This window comes from Ylistrum balloti, unplaced genomic scaffold, assembly GCF_031769215.1.
Source record: "Ylistrum balloti isolate Yb309-2 unplaced genomic scaffold, AGI_CSIRO_Ybal_v1 Utg371226, whole genome shotgun sequence".
Classification (NCBI taxonomy): domain Eukaryota; kingdom Metazoa; phylum Mollusca; class Bivalvia; order Pectinida; family Pectinidae; genus Ylistrum; species Ylistrum balloti.
In genome coordinates this window covers 96,433-122,567 of record NW_026782664.1, presented here as the reverse complement: position 1 = coordinate 122,567, position 26,135 = coordinate 96,433, and the positions used below count along the sequence as shown (strand labels likewise).

The window sequence follows — 26,135 nt, the reverse complement described above, 5'->3', positions numbered from 1 at the left end:
TGGTGTCCTAGTGTGATGTCCTGTCTGTTGTGATGTTTTGTCTGTTGTGATGTCCTAGGGTGATGTCCTGTCTGTTGTGGTGTCCTAGTGTGATGTCCTGTCTGTTGTGGTGTCCTAGTGTGATGTCCTGTCTGTTGTGGTGTCCTAGTGTGATGTCCTGTCTGTTGCGATGTCTTAGTGTTATGTCCTTTCCGTTGTGATGTCCTGTCTGTTGTGACATCTTTGTGTTATGTCCTGTCTGTTGTGGTGTCCTGTCTGTTGTGATGTCCTAGTGGGATGTCCTGTCTGTTGTGGTGTCCTGTCTGTTGTGATGTCCTTGTGTTATGTCCTGTCTGTTGTGATGTCCTGGTGTGATGTCTTGTCTGTTGTAATGTGCTAGTGAGATAGCTGTATCAGATATTATATAACACTTGCCCCACTAATAAGATTACTTTAAGCATCCCTGATGAGGAAATTTTCCATTTGCAACAGAAATCTCTATAACCAACACTGTAGGTATGAAACAATAGCAAGCAATCAATATGGCTTTCTGACTCCAGTGTCAGACTGTCAGCTAAGTGAATGAGCTGTGTATACATGTGATGTGAAGTTACCAACACTTCTAATGGAACCTTTAACATTGCAGAGTAGGATGGTTTCTTTCTACAGAATGGTAGGTGTAGGATGATCTGTATAGAGAGATGACTGTGTATTAAATTGTCTTTATAAAGGGGCAACTCTATTTTGAATTGTCTTTATAAAGGGTTGACTATGTTAAATGGACTGTATAGAGAGATTACTAATTAATTGTCTGCATAGAGAGGTCTTGATTACTTATACTCTACCTAAAGGGTGTCCAGGCTGGAACTATAGGCTGCTTGATACTTGATTACATCTAGGGTCTTTAGGGTAGGGCTTCTGGCTGGCTACTGCCCACTTGATGCCCCACCCTCAAGGACTCCAGGCTGGGGTTGTAACCTGCATGATGCCCCACCCCCAAGGACTCCAGTCTGGGGTTGTAACCTGCTTGATGCCCCATCGCCAAGGATTCCAGTCTGGGGTTGTAACCTGCTTGATGCCCCACCCCTAAGGTCTCCAGACTGGGGCTGTAGCATGCTTGATGCCCCACCCCCAAGGACTCCAGACTGGGACTGTGGCATGCTTGATGCCCCAACCCCAAGGACTCCAGACTGGGGCTGTAGCATGCTTGATGCCCTAGCTCCAAGGATTTCAGACTGGGGCTGTAGCATGCTTGATGCCCCACCCCCAAGGTCTCCAGACTGGGGCTGTAGCATGCTTGATGCCCCACCCCCAAGGTCTCCAGACTGGGGCTGTAGCATGCTTGATGCCCCACCCCCAAGGTCTCCAGACTGGGGCTGTGGCATACTTGATGCCCCACCCCAAGGACTCCAGACTGGGGCTGTAGCATGCTTGATGCCCCACCCCCAAGGATTCCAGACTGGGGCTGTAGCATGATTGATGCCCCACTCCCAAGGACTCCAGACTGGGCTGTGGCATGCTTGATGCCCTAGCTCCAAGGATTCCAGACTGGGGCTGTGGCATGCTTGATGCCCCACCCCAAGGACTCCAGACTGGGGCTGTAGCATGCTTGATGCCCCACCCCCAAGGACTCCAGACTGGGGCTGTGGCACGCTTGATGCCCCACCCCCAAGGACTCCAGACTGGGCTGTAGCATGCTTGATGCCCTAGCTCCAAGGATTCCAGACTGGGGCTGTAGCATGATTGATGCCCCACTCCCAAGGACTCCAGACTGGGGCTGTAGCATGCTTGATGCCCCACCCCCAAGGACTCCAGACTGGGGCTGTAGCATGCTTGATGCCCTAGCTCCAAGGATTCCAGACTGGGGCTGTAGCATGCTTGATGCCCCACCCCCAAGGACTCCAGACTGGGGCTGTAGCATGCTTGATGCTCTAGCTCCAAGGATTCCAGACTGGGGCTGTAGCATGCTTGATGCCCTAGTTCCAGTCTGGATTCCAGACTGGGGCTGTAGTCTGATTGATAAACAATCTAGATACTCCTGATCAGGCTCTGGCCTATGAACCTGTTTCTGCACTCTGACAGTCATATAGCTTTTAATGCAGTTAAGGAAACCAAAACAAAAACAAAAAATAAAAAGTTAGGGGCAGTTCCTACAATATCCTTTCTGTTTTGATCTGATAAGATTGCCACTAATTTTTGATATGTTTAACCTCCTACTTTCTGCATTGTGTGACATGTTACTCAAGATATTTTTGAGAAAACAGTATAAGATTCATTTCCTTAACATGAATACATGTGTTGGAAGTGCATTGTAAATCATGAGAGTACATGTCTGGTATGTAATTATACCATCAAATGTAAACATGGAGTAAACAGTGAAGCTTTCAAGGGAAGTGTGTTGTGTGTTATTTGGCCAGGTGAAGGTGAGTGAGGTGAGGTATGAGAGTCTGTGATTAGCCAGGTGAGCTATTCCACAACTATGTATGTAGTTGCCAGGTGTATGATGTATATTATGTAGGCAAGTCACACTAGGTCAATTTATGTGTAATATGACCTGCAGGTATAGTTAAGCGTCATCTTCATGAATATTCATGAGTTTTATGGATGAAACATGTTTAAGAATTTTTATTAGTGGAACATTAATAGTGATGCTAGTAAGAGAAATGAAGGTCGTCTTAAAATAGATCTTTGTTGTATGTTTTGATGGACAAGTTTGAGAAAGAGAAGCCTTGGATTGTTGATAAATTTGAATATCATTATGAAAAAGCGAAATCAAGTTTATCTTGTGTTTTGAATATTTAGACAGTCTACATATTACCATATGTACCTGGCTGTAAACCCATGCTCACTAATAAGCCCACTCATATAATTGTAATCTTATTTTGTAACAATTCATAAAAATGCTTTTTTATTGTGCTTTTTTATGCCCACCCTATGACATTATGTATAGGCATAAACTTTATTTATTTTACAACAATTATGAAACAGGCTGTCGAAGTGTGCTAGGAGTCTTAATGTGGGAGGAAACCTGAGTATGTGGAGACAACCCATGTGGTTGGGCGTGTACTTCCATACTTTTCCACATCCGTTATGAGAATTGAACCCCGAATGTGTAGGTGAAAGGCGAGTGTGTTACCACTGCACCACCTGACCACCCAACATTATGTATAAAGGAATAAATAAATTCCCTGGGTTTATTTCAGGATAAAGAAATAAGAGTATATGAAAGGTCATTGAGTGCAGGGGACACTACATCACATCTGCATATGACATTTGGTCAGCTTTGCCATTATGAATATGGACAACATTAAGGCTCCATAGCCAACATACAAACACTGACAACAAACTAATGTCCATATTAAGTCCCTTTAGAGTAATGTCCAAAAGTATTGTATATAATTTGTTGTCAACATTTTCAGATTTTTAGCTCTAATGGTCAATATCAATGTGATGACTTGTTGTCCTTGTCCATGTGGCTGAGTTAATTTTATTGTAAAAGTTGCTGTATCTCCTAAAGCCTCCTGAGTTGATAATGTTATTTAAGTATAGGACTTATCTACTTGGTCAATAGTAAATAAACTGAAGGACCCAGCTACTGGAAATTTTCTTTATTTTTTTTTTTTTTTTTTTGGATGGTTAACATTTTCTGGGTTTATGTCTTTGGGGAAGTCATGAAATGCATAACTTTTTTCTTTGTTGACTTAATTTTCATGAAATTATAAAACTCATATCATCTCCTCGAAAATACCAGGAACCCTTGAAATCTTCAGCTAAATTCAGATACCACACTATATAACCAGTTCATTGAGTCAGACACATATGGTTATTTGAAAAAAAAAAAAAAACAGAATCAAACAAAATTGTTCTTTTTCCTTAGTTTCCTTTTTCTTGAACCACATGGAATCGCACAACTAATTATGTAAGAAATAAAGAAAAAGTACAATTTGTAGCTTGTCAAAACTAGAATGCTGGCATGCTGTTTCACTGTGCTGCTGTGAATGTGACTCATACATAGAATAGTTTCCTAGCCCCTTATTTTCTTTCAGTTTCTCTCAACATCTGAACCCAATCCAAACCTCACAGCCTTCCTTCCCCATACAGAAATCCACTGCCCTGTCTGGTGGGTAGACTCGGCCAGACTTGAGGGCTTTTGTCTGTCGTAGTAAACGTACAAACCATATGCTTTAGGATTATTTCTCAGGAGTTTAAAAAAATACAGATTTGGCCCATTCATTTTAAGCATATTAGTATGAGGTATGTTTCTTATTAGGTGTGTACACATAAATCTGAAGGGCAAGTGAGCTTAATCTTTGGTAGAGCCACTGTTGTCTACATCTTATATTTAATCTCCATGGTTGGTTCACCACAATTAATGGTGGAATCTTTCAAATTGCATTTTGATTCTATTTTTTGATTGTTTAAGCTCATATATTGTCATAACAACTACATAAGGTTATGAGTGTTAAAAGGTATTGTCCACTAATGACACTCCAAGGTACTTTTTATTATAGTGTTATCACACTGAAATGGCATATCTGGCCACAGTAGCATGACAACCCATCCGGTCGCACACCAGACTAACTAATTCTAACTAACAAATTGTTTCAAGCTGAATATAACATGTAGACATCAATAGAACTGAAATTTATTTAGTAGGAATCCCTTAGTGCATAGTTGTATGTGTTTAGTTCTTCAGACGGACTGGAAAAATTAGATGGCCTAAAGATAGATATATATTGTATTAAGGTTATTGCTTTCAGTAATTATTTTGACAGACAATGATAATAAGAATTATCTGCTATGTATTTTTTTAAAATGTGTCGATGTAATGATTCTTAAATTTTTTTTCTGAAAGGAAACAGAATTACTTTGCAATCAGTGAGATATTTCATTTATCAACGATGGTATCCACAATTACTGAAAGGATAGCTCAGGATAGCACAATGATTTTCTCATCAAGGGAGATAATTTGGTAATTGTTGGGGGGAGGGAGGGGTTGCCATTCAATAATTGGTTGCTTGAGTTAGGTTTTATTTCAGTAGTCTTAAGTATTCTCCCCTTGTGATGGGCTCAGGAAAAATATACGTATTGTCCAGAAGTGAAATTCTTTGTCTATATACCCAATAATTTTGATTCTCATCAGACAAGGATCGAGTGACTTTTAGGGAACCCAGGTGGAGTTTAGTAAAAACCATCATCCAAGATTGCCTCCTGACCTATATTGAAGCTCCCATCTTAGATTACCATGTCACATGTCACATGCATCCTCTGTGACTTTTAAAAACCAAAATAGGAAATTACGGAACACATTTTTGGAAACAAAATTGGAAAGATGTTGTTACAGTTGTCCTGCGTTGTGAGATTTGATTTAGAGGCAGTCAACCTCGCCATGGTTCTCATCAGAACAGCTATAGTATCATTGTCTGTCCATATCTCTTTGAGTATATTACAGTCCTGTTTTAGTTGTAGTCAAAACAACACGGAATTTCACCTGGTAACCATTGTTTACAGGAATCAAAAACATTTCCTGGCATTTTAGTGGACAGCATGTTTGGGTTCCTTAGTGCAGCACTGGGATACTTTCTTTAATTATTGAACAGAGTTTGCTAAACCAAAGAGAGATTGTTCATTTGATTTGATTCTTCACTATAACAAACAAGATTAAAATTGGAGTGCTTTATTTTTTAAATAATGCAGTGGTTTTTCACAAAAAAATATTTGCTAGGAATTTAGAAAAAAAACAACAGCTGTATAAAATGCATTTTAGGAATAACTCTCATTTGAAATGTCTGGTACATCTAAGTTTAAAAATGAATACCTGGTGGGTATCCATTTGATTTAATTGGTCTGACTTTGTATTTTAGAAAAAAGATACTTCTTTTCTTCTAATTTTTTTCCCTTCAGAAATTTTGTAAAAAGCAATGCAAGGATTTGATATCAGTTTTATTCAATATTAATTTAATTAATTACAAAAAAAATTCTTAATATCGACCGAAATTATTGTTTCATAAATGTTTTTTTGAATAGGTCATTAAGCAAAAAAACAACAACAAAAAAAAAAACTGTAACTTCGGATCAATGTGGTTCACAGATGAATAAAAAGAATGGATATTGATAATTGGATAATAGTGGTATGAAATAAGCAATTAAGGATTACCTAATGTTACTGTAAGCTGTTCTCCGGTGACGATATGTGGTGTTCAGTAACGGTTGATGGTTTTTGTACAAAAAGCAGAGTTGTAACCTATCTTACACAGTAGCACTGCGTCATACATTCCTAACATAGATGTCAAAATTAAGTTAAGTCTATGTCAGCCTAATGAAAAAAAATAATTTTTGACAAAATTGGATAACAAAATTTACAATTATTGTTATTAGCAATCAGTGAAGTGTGTAGAGTTTGAGTGTAAATATGTTGATTTTATTTGACTTTTTTGAAAAAAATAAACCTGATCACATTTGACTTTTTTACCACTGAAAGCACTTGAAAAGTACCTCCATAAGGGTGTTACATTTCTAATGTACTTGTATGGTTGTGGCCAGGTATTTAGATTATGTCTTCGCACCCGTCGTGTTTTGTGGAGTGTAAATGACCTGAGATTGTTCTTGTACATTGTGTATAATGGTGAAGAATCGATTGTAAATATTTATCTGGATCTAGACAAAACTAGAAAACAGTTGAATGGTTGAAAGACATTTATTGTTATCAGGTGAGTTAAACAAATCTCTCTTCCATATCAGGTGAGTTATCTTGATTGTATCAGTGATATGTGCTTTATCTTGTCACTTCCTGCTAAAAGATGTGTATATCACGACAGTTTCTTGTCAAAATTGTAAATCTTAAGCAAGACAGCTCATTCTATAAGAATGTAATGTGTTTGTTTGATTAACACATGTATATATATATATATACTTATGTTTGTTTAATTAACACATGTATATATAGACTTATACATATCTATCTGTTAATTAATGAAAAGATATCTTGTGGACACAACACTGAGCTAACAAGACAGGACAATAGGTATGTCTCTGGACAATACACATTTATGATGGTTAGAACAATGAGTTCTACCTATGCTTGTTTTACCTGTATATATATATATAATATGTACATTGCGAAAGCATTGTTAAGGTATTTTCTGTCGTGGAAATTTAGCCCCTCTACGTCATATCTGTTTGTTCTTCATAAATTAGAATTCTTACCTGTGTGCTGTGTAGTGTGGTGATAACCAAAACTCCTACTGGGTAATGTAAGTATAAACAATTGTAAGGATTGTGAAAATCTCAAGGAAGTTTTCTTTTTTTTTTTTTTGAATTTTAACAAAATGTTAATATACATACACTTAAATTTCAATTATTTCGTTTGGCAGCATTTGGGTTTTAATATTGGAATCTAAATCCGAAATTTGTGTTGTTTAGGAGGCACCAAGTATCGTTACTGTATTTGGTACATTGTAACTGATATAGTTATTTATTTCATTCAGAATATGGATGTTAATATATTCAAGACTAAACGTAATTTGATACAGTCATGACCTGCATGTATGCAGTATATGGGTATAGGATAAGTTTAAAGTGTCTAACTTAGTGAACATGAGATGGTGAGATATCATATGACACTTCCTCAATCTGGGTTTCTTATCATGTAAACAGTCTCTGTATAACTCAGCCCAAGTTTTATTTGTCCTGACATCCCATGTCAGTGTTCTTTACTTTTTGTAAGATTATATTTCAGAATGACGGAAAAGTTTGGTCACTATATTTAAAATTTTGCAAAGTTGTTTTCACTTAGAGCTATACTATAAATTTTCCTTAATTTTTTGTCATAAATGAAAGATTTTTTAGCATGACCTTGTGGATAATTAACCTACTAAAGAGGTGATCTTCAGTAAAGTGTTTCATTGCTGTACTTTCAGAAAACTAATCTTAAAATGATAGCAAACTGGTAGGGATTTACACTCTAGAGAGCTCTTCCTCACCAAGAGCAGTTTCTGCTAGTCATTAAGAAGTAATGAAGTTGTTATGAATTTTATGGAAAATTAATGCTTGTGTATTATCATGATGTCAATATGACTATCAAGTTTTAGCATCACATGTGAATGATGACCTAACCTGCCATGAATAAATGATGTTTTTTTTCCACAAGGTGCAATCACAAGGGAGTTGACTTGTTAGAATATCAACAGCCTTGATGTAGTGTTCAAATAGGAATGGTTGTTAAAATTGAGAGATTTTTGGCCTATTTGTCAATTTTTGATTCATGATTTAAGATTTTTTTTTTATTTATTGGTGTTTTATATTCTTATCAAGATGAGGTGAAAAAAGCTACATATTTTGATTTTGAGAGTTATCTCCCTTTCATCTCAACAAGACAGGGAATATATATCTGTATGAACATGAAAGGCTTCAATGTTATTTGTGTATCATAAATTCTGTCTTTGTATGTATAAGTGATTTATGATACATAAGAAATATGATTTTTAAAAAAAATAAATACTGGTTTTCTATACCTGTGCAGGTAGGCATGATCACCTGAATTCTATATATCAAAGACTTTTCTGTAAAGTTTAATCTATAAAATATTTATGGTTGTAAGTGAAATATTGATATCTGTATATATCTGTATATATCTGTTTGATATATTTCCTCCTATATGCAAAGTCGTGTATGATATATTATTTAGGTTTGGACATAATTAGAGTTTTCAGTTTGAAAACATGTATGAAATTTGAGTCCTTTATAAATTGCAAAATTATGTAACAACTTTGTCTTTTATGATTAAGATTCCTGGGTGGAATTCAGATAAAGTTGTGAGTGTTAGTTGGGCTTTGTTTCAGTGAGGTAAGAGTGTGTGAGTGTTAAGCTGGGGGGAGGGGGGGGGGCTTTGTTTCAGTGTGGTAAGTGTGTAAGTGTTAGTAGAGCTTTCTTTCAGTGTGGTAAGAGTGAATGTTCTGTGATGTTATCCAGTATTTTCTGACATAGACAGACACAGGTACATATGTACATTGTATATATACCTGTCACAGATGGTAGAAAACACACCTATCTTCCTATTGTACAGGATGGGGCTGCAACACAAATGTCAAAGCATTATCAACTTAACATAGAATTTATAAAATTTAAACTTCAGAACTCTCTGTATTTAAATGATCCTTTGGTAGGTCATGACTACTATTTTTGATTTTGGTGAGAATGTCAAGAATTTGTAAATGAAGACATTAAGTGTCAGATCTTGCTTTAGGGCCTGGATTGACTGAAAATGTATATTTAGGAGGTTCATGGTGGTTTGTACCAGGGAGGTGGTTTTTCAACGCAGGTTCAAATCAAATCGATGAAATAATTGAAAAAGTGGTCATATTGGAGAGGTAAGATTTTGTAGACATTTTACTGTAGAAATGTTTTACAATGAAACCGTTTGACGTGATGTATTTTCCTAACTATGCTGAGACTGCCTGCCTTAAGGAGTTATGATACAGACCTGTAACATGGGGTCTGATTGTCTCAGTCAGAGACTTTTGTGTAACAGATGTTCACTAATTAAACTCATGTACTCTACATGTGGCCTACAAGTTTATAAAGGTAGCCTGCATAAGCTTGAATAAAAGGCAAAATCATAATGACAGTCAGGTGTTGTGTTTGCTATCAGTGATATTTGATAGAAAAAAAATGATGGAATTTATTAATTTTTATGGAAAATAGTAGTAACTAATATGGCAGGGTATGCTTATCTGATAGATTCCAATAAATTGATTTTATGGCATTGTTGTTCCTAGGATTTCTAGTGTCTTGAAACACACATTTTCATTAAGTAAAGTAACCAATATTTAAGTTATGATATAGTTTTAGATTGGTGTGATCTTTTTTAATTTACTTTTTGTAATGAAAAAAGAAAATGTGGGAAAAAAATTAACAGTAAAGAATGATAATTCAAACTTGAGAATTAAATATGGTATATTTTTGTTAATTAATATAAAATATAGAGGGGGGGAAATCGAGGGGAAAATTTCTGCATACTTGGCTGTGTATGTGTTGTCATTATTGACATAAAAAAAGCATATTTGCATCTTTAATTATGCTTCCCTCCAAGAAATACTTGATTGTCTAGTTTGGCAAAATTCATGTTAGCTGGTGTGGTTGTTGATGATGGCTTTTAATTTACAATCGTGATTTTCGGACTCAAATATTTGAGCCCTGAACTCTTTCTTTTCCTTTGAGACACTAGGCTAGGCTAATCAAAATTTTGGAAATGAGGCTCCGAAAAAAAAATAGTACATTCCCTTTTCATTTGTTGGCTAATATACATATGTGCATGTTGAGTTAATGGTGATGTTGTGCATGTTGAGTTAATGGTGATGTGTCAAACAGGATATGCTGAAGGGCAATTCTCGAATTCTTCTCCCAAAATTCTACAACAGGTTTTATAGAGCATGAGCTAGATTTTATGCATAATCTAAATATCAGCCTTAAGACAAACCATTGCACATGCTCAACATTTCCTAACTAATTATGGCTCAGCATAGCAGGACACCTATAGTAATCAGGTGGTAATCAGGTCTGTCTGTTTGTCTGTCCATTTTTCGTTTGTTTATTTTTTGACCCAATATCTGAAGTTCTGTTGACCCACTTGCAATGAAATCAATGATTCTTTAAATGTGAATCTTGAAACATGTTCCTTGATAGAAAAAGAATAGTAGTTTTAATTATATCATTGTAATTACAATCACTCTACATTAACAACATCCATTACTGCTGAACCTGATGGTGGTCAAAGAATCCAGCAATTCTGATGCACTTTATACTCTGCCTTTTTATTGGGGTTAGGTGGGAGTATTAAGGCATGTAATACTAGTGTTACCAACATCATGTCATGTCCCATCCCAGCATGTCATACTAGTGTTACCAACGTCATGTCATGTCCCATCCCAGCATGTAATACTAGTGTTACCAACATCATGTCATGTCCCATCCCAGCATGTAATACTAGTGTTACCAACATCATGTCATGTCCCATCCCAGCTTGTCATACTAATGTTACCAACATCACGTCATGTCCCATCCCAGCATGTAATACTAGTGTTACCAACATCATGTCATGTCCCATCCCAGCATGTAATACTAGTGTTACCAACATCATGTCATGTCCCATCCCAGCATGTCATACTAGTGTTACCAACATCATGTCATGTCCCATCCCAGCATGTAATACTAGTGTTACCAACATCATGTCATGTCCCATCCCAGCATGTAATACTAGTGTTACCAACATCATGTCATGTCCCATCCCAGCTTGTCATACTAATGTTACCAACATCACGTCATGTCCCATCCCAGCATGTAATACTAGTGTTACCAACATCATGTCATGTCCCTTCCCAGCATGTCATACTAGTGTTACCAACATCATGTCATGTCCCATCCCAGCATGTAATACTAGTGTTACCAACATCATGTCATGTCCCATCCCAGCATGTAATACTAGTGTTACCAACATCATGTCATGTCCCATCCCAGCATGTAATACTAGTGTTACCAACGTCATGTCATGTCCCATCCAGAATCATTGACTAACAACTTTACTATTTAACATGTTTGGTCAAAATTCATATGAAGGTCAACATTGACATTATACTTGGGGTAAGGCTGTGTTTTTGAGTTTCAATGTCAAGGTCACAGTTCATGTTACTATTCATAGATATTTGTCAAACATTTATACTTAAATGCACTGCTCACAGAAATATTCAGATATTTTAAAGATAGTCACTGGTAGTCTTTATTCACATATTAATTGAGATGAGACAAATAAAGTTGTGATATTAGAGATAGCCTATGGTGTTATGGTCACATCTCGCAGGGATTTCATTTAAAATGTTGATTATCTAATCACTTATATACTTCATATTTCCCTATACACAACTTTACATTGAAAAGTTTTCTTTGATTCAATTTGAAAAGTTGTGCGATCATTGTTGTCCCAGCAAGATTTTAAGTGACATCATTCCGGAATTCCTGAATGAATTATCCAAAGTATTTATTAATTAATGACGGAGCAGGATCTGAATTGTGCCTGGCATAATTTTCCTGATTAGTTTCGAGACATATTTGAGATTTGAAATGCAGAGCACTGGCAGTGTGTGGCGTAATTGTTGGGAAGTCTATACCATAGTGTGACGCTCAACACAATCTTATGTAAAGTATCTGGTTACTCATAAGTACTGGGGCCAATTAGTGGAATTCAAAATGACTTGCTGCAGTGCCTAGAATGTTTTAGAGCTGTATATAGCCAATTATGACAGGATCCTGCAGACTAGCTCTCTTTGGAGTACAGTTAAGATAGCTGAAGCATTTGTGTAATATATCCTATCTCTGTGTTTAGATATATATATATATGTGTGTTTGTAGGTATAGGTATACAGTATAAAAAAGTTGGCACAGACTTGGAAACCAGATTAGAGGAGCTGTATTGAGTGTAGATAGAAGTGAAATGGTACAGTGGCTGGAGTGACTGTTTCATATCCAAAACATCCGTCTCCCTCATTTGAGGAACTCTCCTATCAGCTCAATTTCACAGAGTTTTCTAAATGTTTTACCTCCAGCCTTTTCCTGTGTAAATGTGGATGCGTGATGGCGTTGAAATTGGACTGATCGTCTTAAGACTTGTCTCACAAGGGATTGGCTTTGAGAGTTTTTATCGAAGAGGTTGTGTGTCAGGCCTTCGTCAGAATTTGATGACATTAAGGAAGATATAACATATCTATGATGAAATATTAGTGTTTTTGACACAGTATTACTGACAATGAGGTATTGACATCATAAACAGCTTTCACAGTGAGGAGGAAATGTCTACCGGTATTCAACAGAATGTTGATATTGATGTGACGTCCACATTTTCTTAACTTTTAAAAAATGCTTTGGAAGTTTAAGATGAGACACAGCCAATAGGACCTGGATTGATTAACGTTAATCTGGTGTACTTGTTAACTTAATACAATGAGGGACTTTGATCTATGTTGACCTCATATTGGGATATTGACCTGGTGTTGGGATAACGAAATGTGATAACTACCTCAATATGGTTTTAGTTACTTAAGTGTTGGTCCTTCTTCCTGGATTAAAGTGTAAATTCCAAATGACAAGGTTTTTCTTTAACAGTTTCTACCAAATTTTCACTCTTGTACAAGAAAATTGTGTATTCTGGATGTTAATAACAAGTAAATACCGTGGAGGAGATAATGACCCGTTGTTTGTCAGCTAATGAGTAAAAAGATAAGGCCAGTACCATTATGATTCAGGAGGTAGAATTTATCAGGTAAGTTGACATACACCTCTTGGTATACATGTCCCTGTAGTATGTCAGAAACGACATTGAAATGGTGGTATATTTAACTACTTTGCTAATACTCTAATTAAAGTTTCGTATGTAATTCTTTATTTACTAGGAATATATCATGCCCCACTTTATAAGCTTTAACATTAATGTTAAGTCTCAGCTTCATGCGGCATCATCAAAAGTATTGACAAGGTATTCGTAACATGAGGAGATTGCAAAGACATATGGCACTGAGCTGTTTGTTGCATTACACATGCACGTGTGCATTACAAGTACATAAACTGGAAATTACCGTATTTGTCAACTAACAAGCCCAGGAGGCCAATACATAATTTCTGTCCCAAAATAAGTCAATGGGCTTATTACTCGGCTTTGGTAGAGCATTTGTTGGCATTTCTGTAGAACTGAAATACATACGGGACTGATGGGTTTGTTGCTGGAAATAAGTTCATGTTTCATGCTTATTTGCAGGATCATTTTTATTCTCTGTATTTTTTACTTAATTTTTGGAGTCGGAAATGTCCTGTTGTGGCTCATTGACAAAGATTGCTTATCATCATCAAGACTTTCCTATTGCGTGTGGAAGAAAAGTAAACAAAAAGGCTTTGACAAATCATATTTCATATTCATATATATATATATATTTCATATTTAGGAAATGCACCTAAGATGGAGCAAAGATTATAGCATTTTGGTGATGTCTTGAAATACACCATAGATGTGGGTGGGCTTATTATCTGACATTGGCCTATTACTTGATAAATTAAGTTATACTTTATACAGGTTTTAATTTTCTTCACAATTTAAAATTCAAAACATATCAGTAGTAACTGTCTCCAATTTTACAGGAAAGATTAAAAAAAATAAGCTTTGAAAAGTTCAAGAAGTTGATAAAAAAAAAATAAGTGGATTAGATGGAGATCAACATGTGATGAATGTGTTAGATCAGTTCAATGTAGAGGATTGTATTATCAGCTTCTGTAAGTAGATATAGGATGATGACCTTTTGGTGACTCCCTCAGGGCCACTGCTCAAACCTTTACTGTTGACTTTTGTAGATACTTTTTCTGTTTCTAAAATTTCTAAAAATAATCTGTCAATCAGGTTATAGGCATGTACATATACAGAGACACTAGGTTGTTTCACTGTTCTAACCCCTCTCACTTACATATACAGAGACACTAGGTTGTTTCACTGTTCTAACCCCTCTCACTTACATATACAGAGAAACTAGGTTGTTTCACTGTTCTAACCCCTCTCACTTACATATACAGAGACACTAGGTTGTTTCACTGTTCTAACCCCAAACACTTACATATACAGAGAAACTAGGTTGTTTCACTGTTCTAACCCCAAACACTTACATATACAGAGACACTAGGTTGTTTCACTGTTCTAACCCCAAACACTTACATATACAGAGAAACTAGGTTGTTTCACTGTTCTAACCCCAAACACTTACGTATACAGAGAATCTAGGTTGTTTCACTGTTCTAACCCCTAACACTTACGTATACAGAGACACTAGGTTGTTTCACTGTTCTAACCCCTAACACTTACGTATACAAAGAATCTAGGTTGTTTCACTGTTCTAACCCCAAACACTTACATATACAGAGAAACTAGGTTGTTTCACAGTTCTAACCCCAAACACTTACATATACAGAGACACTAGGTTGTTTCACTGTTCTAACCCCTCTCACTTACATATACAGAGAAACTAGGTTGTTTCACTGTTCTAACCCCAAACACTTACATATACAGAGACACTAGGTTGTTTCACTGTTCTAACCCCAAACACTTACATATACAGAGACACTAGGTTGTTTCACTGTTCTAACCCCTAACACTTACGTATACAGAGAATCTAGGTTGTTTCACTGTTCTAACCCCTCTCACTTACATATACAGAGACACTAGGTTGTTTCACTGTTCTAACCCCTCTCACTTACATATACAGAGAAAGTAGGTTGTTTCACTGTTCTAACCCCTCTCACTTACATATACAGAGACACTAGGTTGTTTCACTGTTCTAACCCCAAACACTTACATATACAGAGACACTAGGTTGTTTCACTGTTCTAACCCCAAACACTTACATATACAGAGACACTAGGTTGTTTCACTGTTCTAACCCCTCTCACTTACATATACAGAGACACTAGGTTGTTTCACTGTTCTAACCCCTCTCACTTACATATACAGAGACACTAGATTGTTTCACTGTTCTAACCCCTCTCACTTACATATACAGAGAAACTAGGTTGTTTCACTGTTCTAACCCCAAACACTTACATATACAGAGAAACTAGGTTGTTTCACTGTTCTAACCCCTCTCACTTACATATACAGAGACACTAGGTTGTTTCACTGTTCTAACCCCTCTCACTTACATATACAGGGAAACTAGGTTGTTTCACAGTTCTAACCCCAAACAATTACGTATACAGAGAAACTAGGTTGTTTCATTGTTCTAACCCCAAACACTTACATATACAGAGAAACTAGGTTGTTTCACAGTTCTAACCCCTAACACTTACGTATACAGAGAAACTAGGTTGTTTCACTGTTCTAACCCCAAACACTTACGTATACAGAGACACTAGGTTGTTTCACTGTTCTAACCCCTAACACTTACGTATACAGAGAAACTAGGTTGTTTCACAGTTCATACCCCTATCACTTACATATACAGAGAAACTAGGTTGTTTCACTGTTCTAACCCCTAACACTTACGTATACAGAGAAACTAGGTTGTTTCACTGTTCTAACCCCTAACACTTACATATACAGAGAAACTAGGTTGTTTCACAGTTCTAACCCCAAACACTTACATATACAGAGAAACTAGGTTGTTTCACTGTTCTAACCCCTCTCACTTACATATACAGAGAAACTAGGTTGTTTCACTGTTCTAACCCCTCTCACTTACATATACAGAGAAACTAGGTTGTTTCACTGTTCTAACCCCTAACACTTACGTATACAGAGAAACTAGGTTGTTTCACTGTTCTAACCCCTAACACTTACGTATACAGAGAAACTAGGTTGTTTCACTGTTCTAACCCCTAACACTTACGTATACAGAGAAACTAGGTTGTTTCACTGTTCTAACCCCTCTCACTTACATATACAGAGAAACTAGGTTGTTTCACTGTTCTAACCCCTAACTCTTACATACACAGAGAAACCTAAGTTGTTTCACTGTTCTAACCCCCTTAACCGCTTTGCCAATAGGGTGAAGGTAATGTTTGAAATGTGAATATATTTGTCTTTATTTTTGGATGCATTTTACATTGAGTAAAAATGAATGGATTTTTGTGAATGTAAATAAAAAGAATGTTTTCTCTATACAGCATTTAGGATGACACATGATATTGTGGTGTCACAAAGAGATGGTCCAGCCCCTTAATGGCTATTATATGTGGTGAAGATGGCAGAAAGAGTTTACCAAGAAAGATTGTGAAAGATGTAGGGCTCTGTCAGTAGAGATGGTAGGGTCAAGTAGTGCTGTAACTGCTAATGGTTTGAACATGTATCCAAAATAATTATTACTCATTAACGCTAATGAAAAGGCAAGGTAATGTGTCACTTACTTCTAAATTCGTGTGTATATTGCCAGAGATGAATGTACTAATAGTGATGATACCCATACTATAGTGTGAAGTGCTGCAAAGACGTAAGTTAAATCTCCACTAATGGCACATAGTGACACTACTACTGTGTATTGTCAGGTGTCAGAGGGCCTTCACTTAGTGTTAGTCATCATCACTCAAGTTACTATCATCTCACAGTACAGGGCAAATTTATCTTGTACTTATCCTCAATATCTTATCATTTTCTATTGAACCTGAAGGTTGTGTTTTTTATCTATTTTCATGTGTGTGGTTTTTCATTTCTCAGAAAGCTATTGATTTTTTAGAAGTTTTTGTTTTTAAGGTACTTTTTTGAAGAGATTTTCATAAACTTGATTTATATGTGTTAGGAAAAAAACCTTGGCTTTCAGTGGAATTATAGAAATTTAACTGAAACACATTGCTTCTGTCACTTATCAACAGACTTGTCTTTGGATTTTTTTGTGACAATTTTGGAATTATTTATGGTACACAAATTTCTGTCTATGTCTCTTTATGACAATAAAAGTGGCCATTTTTTTTGTTTTGCTTTTTCATCTCCTCAGGGTAGAATGAGATGGTGTACATGTGGCTCTCTTGAAGCACTAAGTGCATGATTCATGTGTGCATGGCGTTATGGGCCAGCTGATGATGATGGCTGTCTGGTGTAAACGGCACCAAGGTGATATACACTGCAAAGAAACAAGCAAACATATAGTGTTACAGAAATTATTCTTCAACTTGCAAGATCCAGCAATATTCTGCGGTACAATGTGATAAATGTTAACGGCTATTATTCATCTGTAACAATAGTTACCACACATGCCCAACCTGTAAGTTGTGAATTCTCTAATTAATAATTAATCTGTAAGCATTATCATTGGTGGTTTTAAAAGAGAGTGATATTGGATGAAGAATTTTGAGTGATTCTCAACTACACCATCACTCACAAGTCATTGAAGGTGGTGAAGTCAGGTGAAATTTGGGATTTGTTAGGACCGAGTTTGAGGATACTGTATTCATTAGTGTTGATGGTCATTTGAAAATGCTGATGAACCCAATTTAAAATATCCTAGAGACTTGGAACTTAACGTTCCATTGGCTAGTACAGATTAAACCAAAGTTTGATTATCATCTTTGAGACTTGTTTTATTCACTCTGTTGTCCTAAGACAATATGGTCCTTGTCTTATATTGACTGATTCACATTGGTGCTGTTTAGAATTAGAATATCATAGGGCTATATATCTGAATGTACCCGTTGTGATAACTAAAGACAGGCATATCGAGGAAAGTCGTTCTTGATGTTAATGCTTTGTTCTGTAGAAGCAGTAGAGTTGTATGATGTGCGTGTTCTTATGTGTGAAAAAAAAAGAGCATTAATTTAACTTACGTTTGAGGATATAATGTATATTATTACTGTGTTACTTAGTATAATGACACAATTATTACTTGTGGTCCAAGACTGCACTGGTTGTAGAGTGTCAGAAAATCTCAGACCCCATTATCACCTTTGCAGTGTTGGGCTTAAAGGCCGGAAACTCCTATTAGTGAGCACAATTGTTTGTTTCCTTTTTGTAGCATTAAGATCCATGTCATTAATGGCTGCGTGACAGTCGTAGGCACACGGGTAAGGTGTCATTGTCGTGTACCTTCGGATATATAATTGTGACGAGGTTAGGTCAGGTCAGGAAGATCTTGCTAACTGGGTTAATATGTCCTGTTTGAGGTTATATCTTAAAGTATAGTTTGCAATAAGCTTTGAATGTTTTAAAAAAATCTGAAAAATTTGAAAATTGGAACTTAATATGTGAATACACTAAGATTGTGAAATTTTGTTGATAAGATTAAATCTAACCATCGTGAAGATGTGAGCTTACATTGATAGTATATCATCAGTATCAAGGTTTGAAATACATTGTGGGATTGGGATTTTTTGACACATTGTGGGAAGAATTGAGAAGAAAGTTTCCAGGAGTAAACCGCAAATTTTGACTTCAGTATGAAATAATTTTGATTAAAAATAGAGTCCATTATATGCCAAAAAAGTCCTGGTTGAATTTTTAGGAACACTATGACATTACCGCAGCAGAATGCTATTATGTATGCTGTGTTCAACATGTACACTATACTATCATTGTTTTGGTTCATTGAAAGTGTTTACCAGGTGCTGATGTGAAACATAGCTAGCTTTTGTGTGATATTGTTTATCTTTAGGGTTTATTAGATCATGTGAGTGTATATATTAGTCATACGACCGACGAGAGGTCTTCCTATATCATAAAACCATCCATTTAATGTAGACGTGGATGACATAGAAATAGCTGCATAATACAAGCAAAATATGGAGAGAAAAGTCAATAAAACTTTTATGAGTATGTGATATATTTTATGAATATAAATGGACAGTATAGTGAAAGGTAAGGGAAAAGGACAAGATGTATTTATGTTAGCATTGAGTCCTTCTGCCAGGGATAAAAAAGAGTTATCTCCCTTCTGTTTATTATTGAAAAATAAAATGATTGATCTAATATGGTATACATTATAGTTTGTAGTAATTAAAAGAAAATTAGCTGAGTGGATCCATAGATTAACTACAGAGAAACTAGATAGACTATTTCAGATGCTTGGTATTATGATATTGAAATAGTTCTTTTTTTTTTTTTCATTTATTGAAGATGTTGTTTCGATATACAAGCAAGAACAATTCTTTTTTAATGTGGTGAAAATCTGTATCCACTTTGCATAACTTTGTTTATCACGGATTTTGTTTCAAATGTGAACAGTTGAATTTGTCTTGGGCTAGCTGCTCTATCTAAATGAAACAATATTTGGAAATAGATCTCATTTAGGGTCAGCAAATTTTTGGGTGAGGTTCATTCATTGATTAGATAGCTTGGTGTAATGAGTGTTTATCTTTCAGGTGAATTAGCAACAACATGAAGTAAAGATAAAAAGGCTGGCTGTATCAAACAATACTAATGTCTGAACTTAACAGCTGTGGTGACCGAATATTGTTTCAAATTTTTTTTTTTTCGTTGGAAAATATTAATATTTTGGTTTGATTTTTTTACCTCAGTATGTCTTATTGGATTTAAATTTCATTTGCATCTATGCTTTTATAGATTAAAAAAGGGTAGTGAAAGTAGAAATGTTTCAGAAGTATTATATATTGTTTATCTGTTTTTGCAGACATTTTACAATCACTGTTTGGTTATAATATCATGATGGAGAAATATTTCAAATTTCAAATTCAGGCTGTTAACATAGTTATCATGATACAGGCGTATTTATAATATCTTAAAACCAGGTACAGAAAACAAAAACACAGATTCTAAAATTTGTAATGTTGCATAGTGACATGCAGACATGAATGTAGTAACAGTTATGTGCATATGCTAGCGAAATTGTACAGGTAATATGTAGACATGTCTTGTAGAGCACTATTTATGGGCATGAAATTGATGTACACAAATGTGTATATATACAAACTGACACTGCAGATTTAGTATTCAAAATGAAATTTTTGGGGAAAAAAATTGTTTTTCATTTCAGTTACAACTGTTTGTAAATGCAGTTTAAATATAAAGACACTTGATGTCTTGACTGGTTGGCCTGTTCTGTGGATTTGGATATACCAGTTTAAGGAGATAATATGAGCATACATTCCGTTTGAATGTGTATTGTGACAAGTTGAGTGGTAAAAAGGTTTGTATTTGAAAGAGGAATTGGCATGTAGTCATATAGGGTTTGCCAATCAGCAGACTACTTGGTACAATTAAAGCCAGTGTTTGCCGTTTTCACCTGGTTGTTAGTCTCTGCGGGGGATAAGTAAGGATATTATATGCAAGTGACGTGGATCTTTGTTTATATTTTGACTTAGTCGTGTATTAGGGTCATCGGGAGATCAGGACAAACAGTAGTCTTTGGGTTATAATGATCGTCTACCTGGAATACAAAGAAACAACATTTGAAGTCCTTTCCTACTCGTTATTTTAATCTCCGGTAAATTCTTCGAAGGCACGCTCTGTTCTCACTTGTACCTGATCATAGATTGGCACAAACACATCGGCAGGTGAACTTTTTTGCCGAAGAAATTTTATGAAAAGAGTTTGATGACAGATGGTCAGCTCATGCCGTCGAGGGCTATAATTAAATAGTTAGGGTTAGTGATGTGAGTTTAGTGTTACCTGTGAAGCAGTGACAAGTAGGGGTGCCAGGGTATTGTGTTACCTGCAGATAATGCTTTTCTCGTTAGTGGACGAGACCTGTTTGGTATACCTGCATCCACAGGTGACACAATGTCGGACAGTGCACCTTTGATGGTAGAAGAATATAAAACAGGATAGCCTTTTGTGGGTGTTGACCATTTACTGGACACTAGACTAACCCTGTGCCTGGCAGACACTGGACTTGGATGTGGCAAAGTATAGACTTTTTCCTATGGTAGAATACCTGTGAAAATCACATGAAATGGATGAAGACCTCAGAATGATACATCGGAGATAATATCAGGGGATCTAATATCGTACCTGTATAAGGGAGAGAAAATATAATACCAGTTTTATAACTGACGTTAAAAAAAACTTGAACAACTTGAAAGATGGAACACAATTTTCCCATCGGCTCTCTTTACAATTGTTTTTATGCCTGTGTAGATGGAATAGATACCATTGTGTTATAGCTACAGATATGACAAAAGATGACGGAGGGCAGCTGATGACTACAGAATACAATTGTTTTCATGTGAATAGTAACTGTAACAGTGTCATAATAAGACAGTTTAGAATTAACAATGTTACGATTAGCTAGACATTGTAATAGTGATAGATAATGTGTGAGAGCCGACAAAGGGATTGGAGACAACACGTAGAGGGATCTATCAGATATAGAATGCTATGGTATAGACAGGGCGGTTGTTTTGTCTCTGTTTACCTGGCCTTGTATACACTATACTAAATATATATATATATATACGTTCTGGCACTAGCTGAATGACACGACCACTTAATCAGCTGATAGGTAAAATATTCAATATAGTATCATGCTGACACGCTGATCCCAGCAGCAAAGGACACTGATTTTGTACTTTTGTAGGTACACACTGGGATTTAATGGACAGTATTATATACTATAGGCTTTCTGTGGTACTCCACTTGTCCATACAAAGTTCCAAACGTGTCAAGATTGAATTTCATGGATTTTGTGTATATGGATATTCTTATCGAGTACTTCACTTAACTCCAAGTGTCAGATTTCATTGAAATAAGTAAATTAGTATATTGGAATTAAGCAGCGTGTGTGTTGTGGATGTATATAGTGACCAGTACCAGTCTGGTCTATTTGATGTTGTCTAGCTGCGGTCAGTATTTCGGAACTGTACACCTAACAACTATAAGGAAGAATTAAGTAATTCGTGGGAGTAAATTGACATCGTATGGCAGAGCATAGAGGAAGTGTTTGAAATGTTGGTGTCAAATTTACAATGGATTATATGTGTTTGATACCTTGTCCATGTGACGTAACTGTATAGATGTAACTAACAGCGTGGAACAATCCCGCAGTCATGTATGTTTATGTGGTCGGGAACTCTGAACAGAGTGTGGCTCTGAAGTGTGGGCCATGCGTGTCCTCAGACATGTGTGTATCTGAGGATGCAGTGGGGAATGGGACAGGGGAGTCCCTCAAGGAGTCCCACATGGAGTCCCACATGGAGAGAAACAAACGGGAGATGGAAGATGTTCTAGCTGGGAGGGAGGCTGGGGATAGGGATGAGGCAGACAGTGCTATACACTCTCAGTGTGATGAAATTGAATGTGACGGGTCATTTTCTTCAATAACAAGTCACAGTTGCAGGTGAGGGTATTCATCACACTAAGTGTAACATGACTCAGACTAAAGTGTCAATGTTTAAGGAAGAACAGACCTCTTCTATAGTCATAATGAATGTTTGTGAGCTGATGAACGTGGAATTGTAACATACTGCCGAAGTTTGTCTTTGACAAGGTCAATTATATGGTGCTGCCTTCTTCAGGTGGAGGTTTCATTAAATCAAATGAACATAGTGCAGCCCTCTTAAGGTCTTGATTGTATGTTGCAGCCTTCTTTATGTCCCATTTGTATGGTGCAATCTTCTTTATGTCCAAGTTGTATGTTGCTGCCTTCTTTGAGTTCCAGTAATGTATGTTGAAGCCATCATTAGGTCCCAGTAATGCATGGTGTAGCCATCATTAGGTCCCAGTAATGTATGGTGTAGCCATCATTAGGTCCCAGTAATGTATGGTGTAGCCATCATTAGGTCCCAGTAATGTATGGTGTAGCCATCATTAGGTCCCAGTAATGTATGGTGTAGCCATCATTAGGTCCTAGTAATGTATTGTGAAGCCATCATTAGGTCCCAGTAATGTATGGTGAAGCCTTGATTAGGTCCAGTAATGTATGGTGAAGCCTTCATTAGGTCCCAGTAATGTATGGTGAAGCCATCATTAGGTCCCAGTAATGTATGGTGAAGCCATCATTAGGTCCCAGTAATGTATGGTGAAGCCATCATTAGGTCCCAGTAATGTATGATACTAAGTCTTCATTATATTCCAGTAATGTATGGTGTATCATTTTGTGAGGTGTTTTGAAGTAATTTTTTTAAAAATCACATGAGACAAATAGATATCACTCAATCATGTCTTGTATATTTAACATAGATAAAAGCCAGCAATGTTGAAAGGTCAAGAGGGGAAAAAGGACCAGTTCAAACTTACCGTATCTATTATTCAGTTTGGGTTAAAGGTCGAGTGTAATCAGCACTAGAGTCGTTGTAGAGCCAGGGATCAAGGCATTACATGGATCAATGTCATTTACGTGACTTCTTAAGCAATAAGGTGACTTCATAGATTATCCTGCCTGTGTATAACTTGTGGCCAGGTTTATCTGCACAAAGGTTCACTTTCAGCTTTACCTGTATTAGTTCCTGTGATACCACAGGTAGACACTGATAAAGTTTGCACTTATATCAATTGTTAAGGAATGTGATTGATATCAATGGGTCAACTCTATCCCCACACCAGGGCAGTGTGTTTAGACTACATTTGTCCTCACCCCAGGGCAGTGTGTTTAGACTGCAATAGTCCCCCACTACAGGGCAATGTGTTAAGACTACATTAGTCCTCACCCCAGGGCAGTGTGTTTAGACTGCAATAGTCCCCCACCACAGGGCAATGTGTGAAGACTACATTTGTCCTCACCCCAGGGCAATGTGTGAAGACTACATTTGTCCCCACCCCAGGGCAATGTGTTAAGTCTACATTTGTCCCCACCCCAGGGCAATGTGTTAAGACTACATTTGTCCCCACCCCAGGGTAATGTGTGAAGACTACTATAGAGCTTTAACCCATCAACCCATGGCGATGAACTTTAGTAGCGTTGCAGGAGGTCCTAGTAGTCCTGTACAGCCATTGTCAATCTTCTGCAATCTTTATTCAAAACAGAATCAAGGATGTTTCTTATTAAAATTAATAATTTCGTCTTTCCTGTACTTGAGCTGGCTCTATATTAATCCCTTTGTACTGCACTTAGTGCTCCAGGACCTTGTGTGTTCAATATGTCCCCACCCATGATGACCCTGAATGTACCAGTGTCTTTCTATCCTCTTTGTCATCTTACATCGCAAAAAACTAATTTGTGTGACAGATCAGATCTTTAAATTTTAAGAATATTACAAACACAATTGAGGAAGTGGCGTCAGACAGACATCACAGTTGCAGTTTTGTGCCTCAATATAAAAAATAAAGTTTAATTTGAAATGTTTTTCCTTGAATATAATTTGAAGTTTTTTCATTCATTTATTCGTTATTTTATCTCGCGAAGCATTTTTTTTCTGTAACTATGACACAATATTTCCAATTATTGACCATCTCTCTGATTACATGTTATCAATGCCTAGTAACATGTAACAATGTATTCAGTGTTTCAGCCATTGTGTACTAACCTGATATATGCTTGTTTTGTATTTGCAGTTTTGGTAAACGGACGCCAGGATGTACCCGCCGGACAAGCGAGTGCCTCATTCTGGAGCCTTCAGAGATGATAGTGGTAGGAGTGCTTTCTTTACAAACTAAATAGAATAGAAGTTTCTGACTTAAAATTTTCACCACAAATGAGCTTTGGTTACATTTTCATCATACAACTCATTACCTTTTCTTCATGAGACGCATATGAAGAAATTTTCTAGTTTCAGTTCTATCATTTGTCACACTGGCAGCTCGTGACATGGAGATTGAGATCGTTCTTTCCATCATCACAGCTGTTTTAATCAGTTTTCTGTTCTTCCTGTGTTGAAAAGCCTTGTTAGCTTTATGGAATTTCGTCACAGAAAATTGCAAACATTTATGATTTCAAGCTTCATCAAACGGCATAAACTAAAATCTTAAAATACCTTATTTAAACTGCTTCTTCTGATAGACTGACAGGGTTTTTGAAATTATGAAAAAAATTGAGACATTCACAGAATTGATGTGTTAAAGAAATAAAAAGTCTTGATGAATGACCAGTATAGTTCATATAGATATAAAGGTCAGAATGTTAAAACATTTAAGAGATCATGAGATTAAAAATCTGTTCATCATAATTCAAAAACCAAATAAATCAAAATCGGAGATGAAGAAAAATGAAAAAAAAAAAAAAAAATGAAAAAAATAAAAATCTAATGAATGATGATAAAAAAAGGTTTGTGTAATTATCAAACATGGAAATAATCAGTTTTCCCTCTTCTGAAGAGAACTGGGCAAAAAGCAAAATGGATTTGAATATAAATGAGTCCGGCAATTTAAATCTAAGGGAAACAGTTTGGTTGAATCTGTGTCCCATTTGCTGAAATTAGATTTGTTCTACAGTTTGTGGAAAATGCTTTTGAGTACATGTTGTTTACTCTGTGGTAAATAGATGAAGAAATGAAAAGTAATTTGAAAATCATCAGTAAAGTATTTAGATGTATAGAAATAACATTCAACAGAAGATATAGTGTGTAGTTATACTGTGTCATCATCTGTGTTTTTATATGATTGGTGGTGTTGTATGGTGTGAGAAAAAAATGATTCAGAAAGATGAGCCCTCTTGATACTGATGTTGACTGACGTCAGAAGGGGATAGGATCATGTATCATCTAAACAAAGGCTTTTTATTCCTGTCATCAAAGGGTTTTATAGGAACACGCACCACCTA

General features: G+C 36.3%; 1 protein-coding gene across 8 annotated transcripts in view; it reads left to right on the top strand.

Annotated features, from left to right (window-relative positions):
* LOC132561579 (rap guanine nucleotide exchange factor 6-like) overlaps positions 1 to 26,135 on the top strand; it is a 108,943-nt gene that overhangs the window by 21,014 nt on the left and 61,794 nt on the right. For 7 of the 8 annotated variants that reach the window (XM_060226269.1, XM_060226273.1, XM_060226270.1 and 4 more), the window contains one exon: positions 24,932 to 25,007. In XM_060226269.1, coding sequence (XP_060082252.1) covers positions 24,932 to 25,007 — 76 coding nt within the window. Of the gene's footprint in view, positions 1 to 12,995; positions 13,289 to 24,931; positions 25,008 to 26,135 lie in introns of those variants that run through there. The other variant, XM_060226274.1, reaches the window with a different exon arrangement.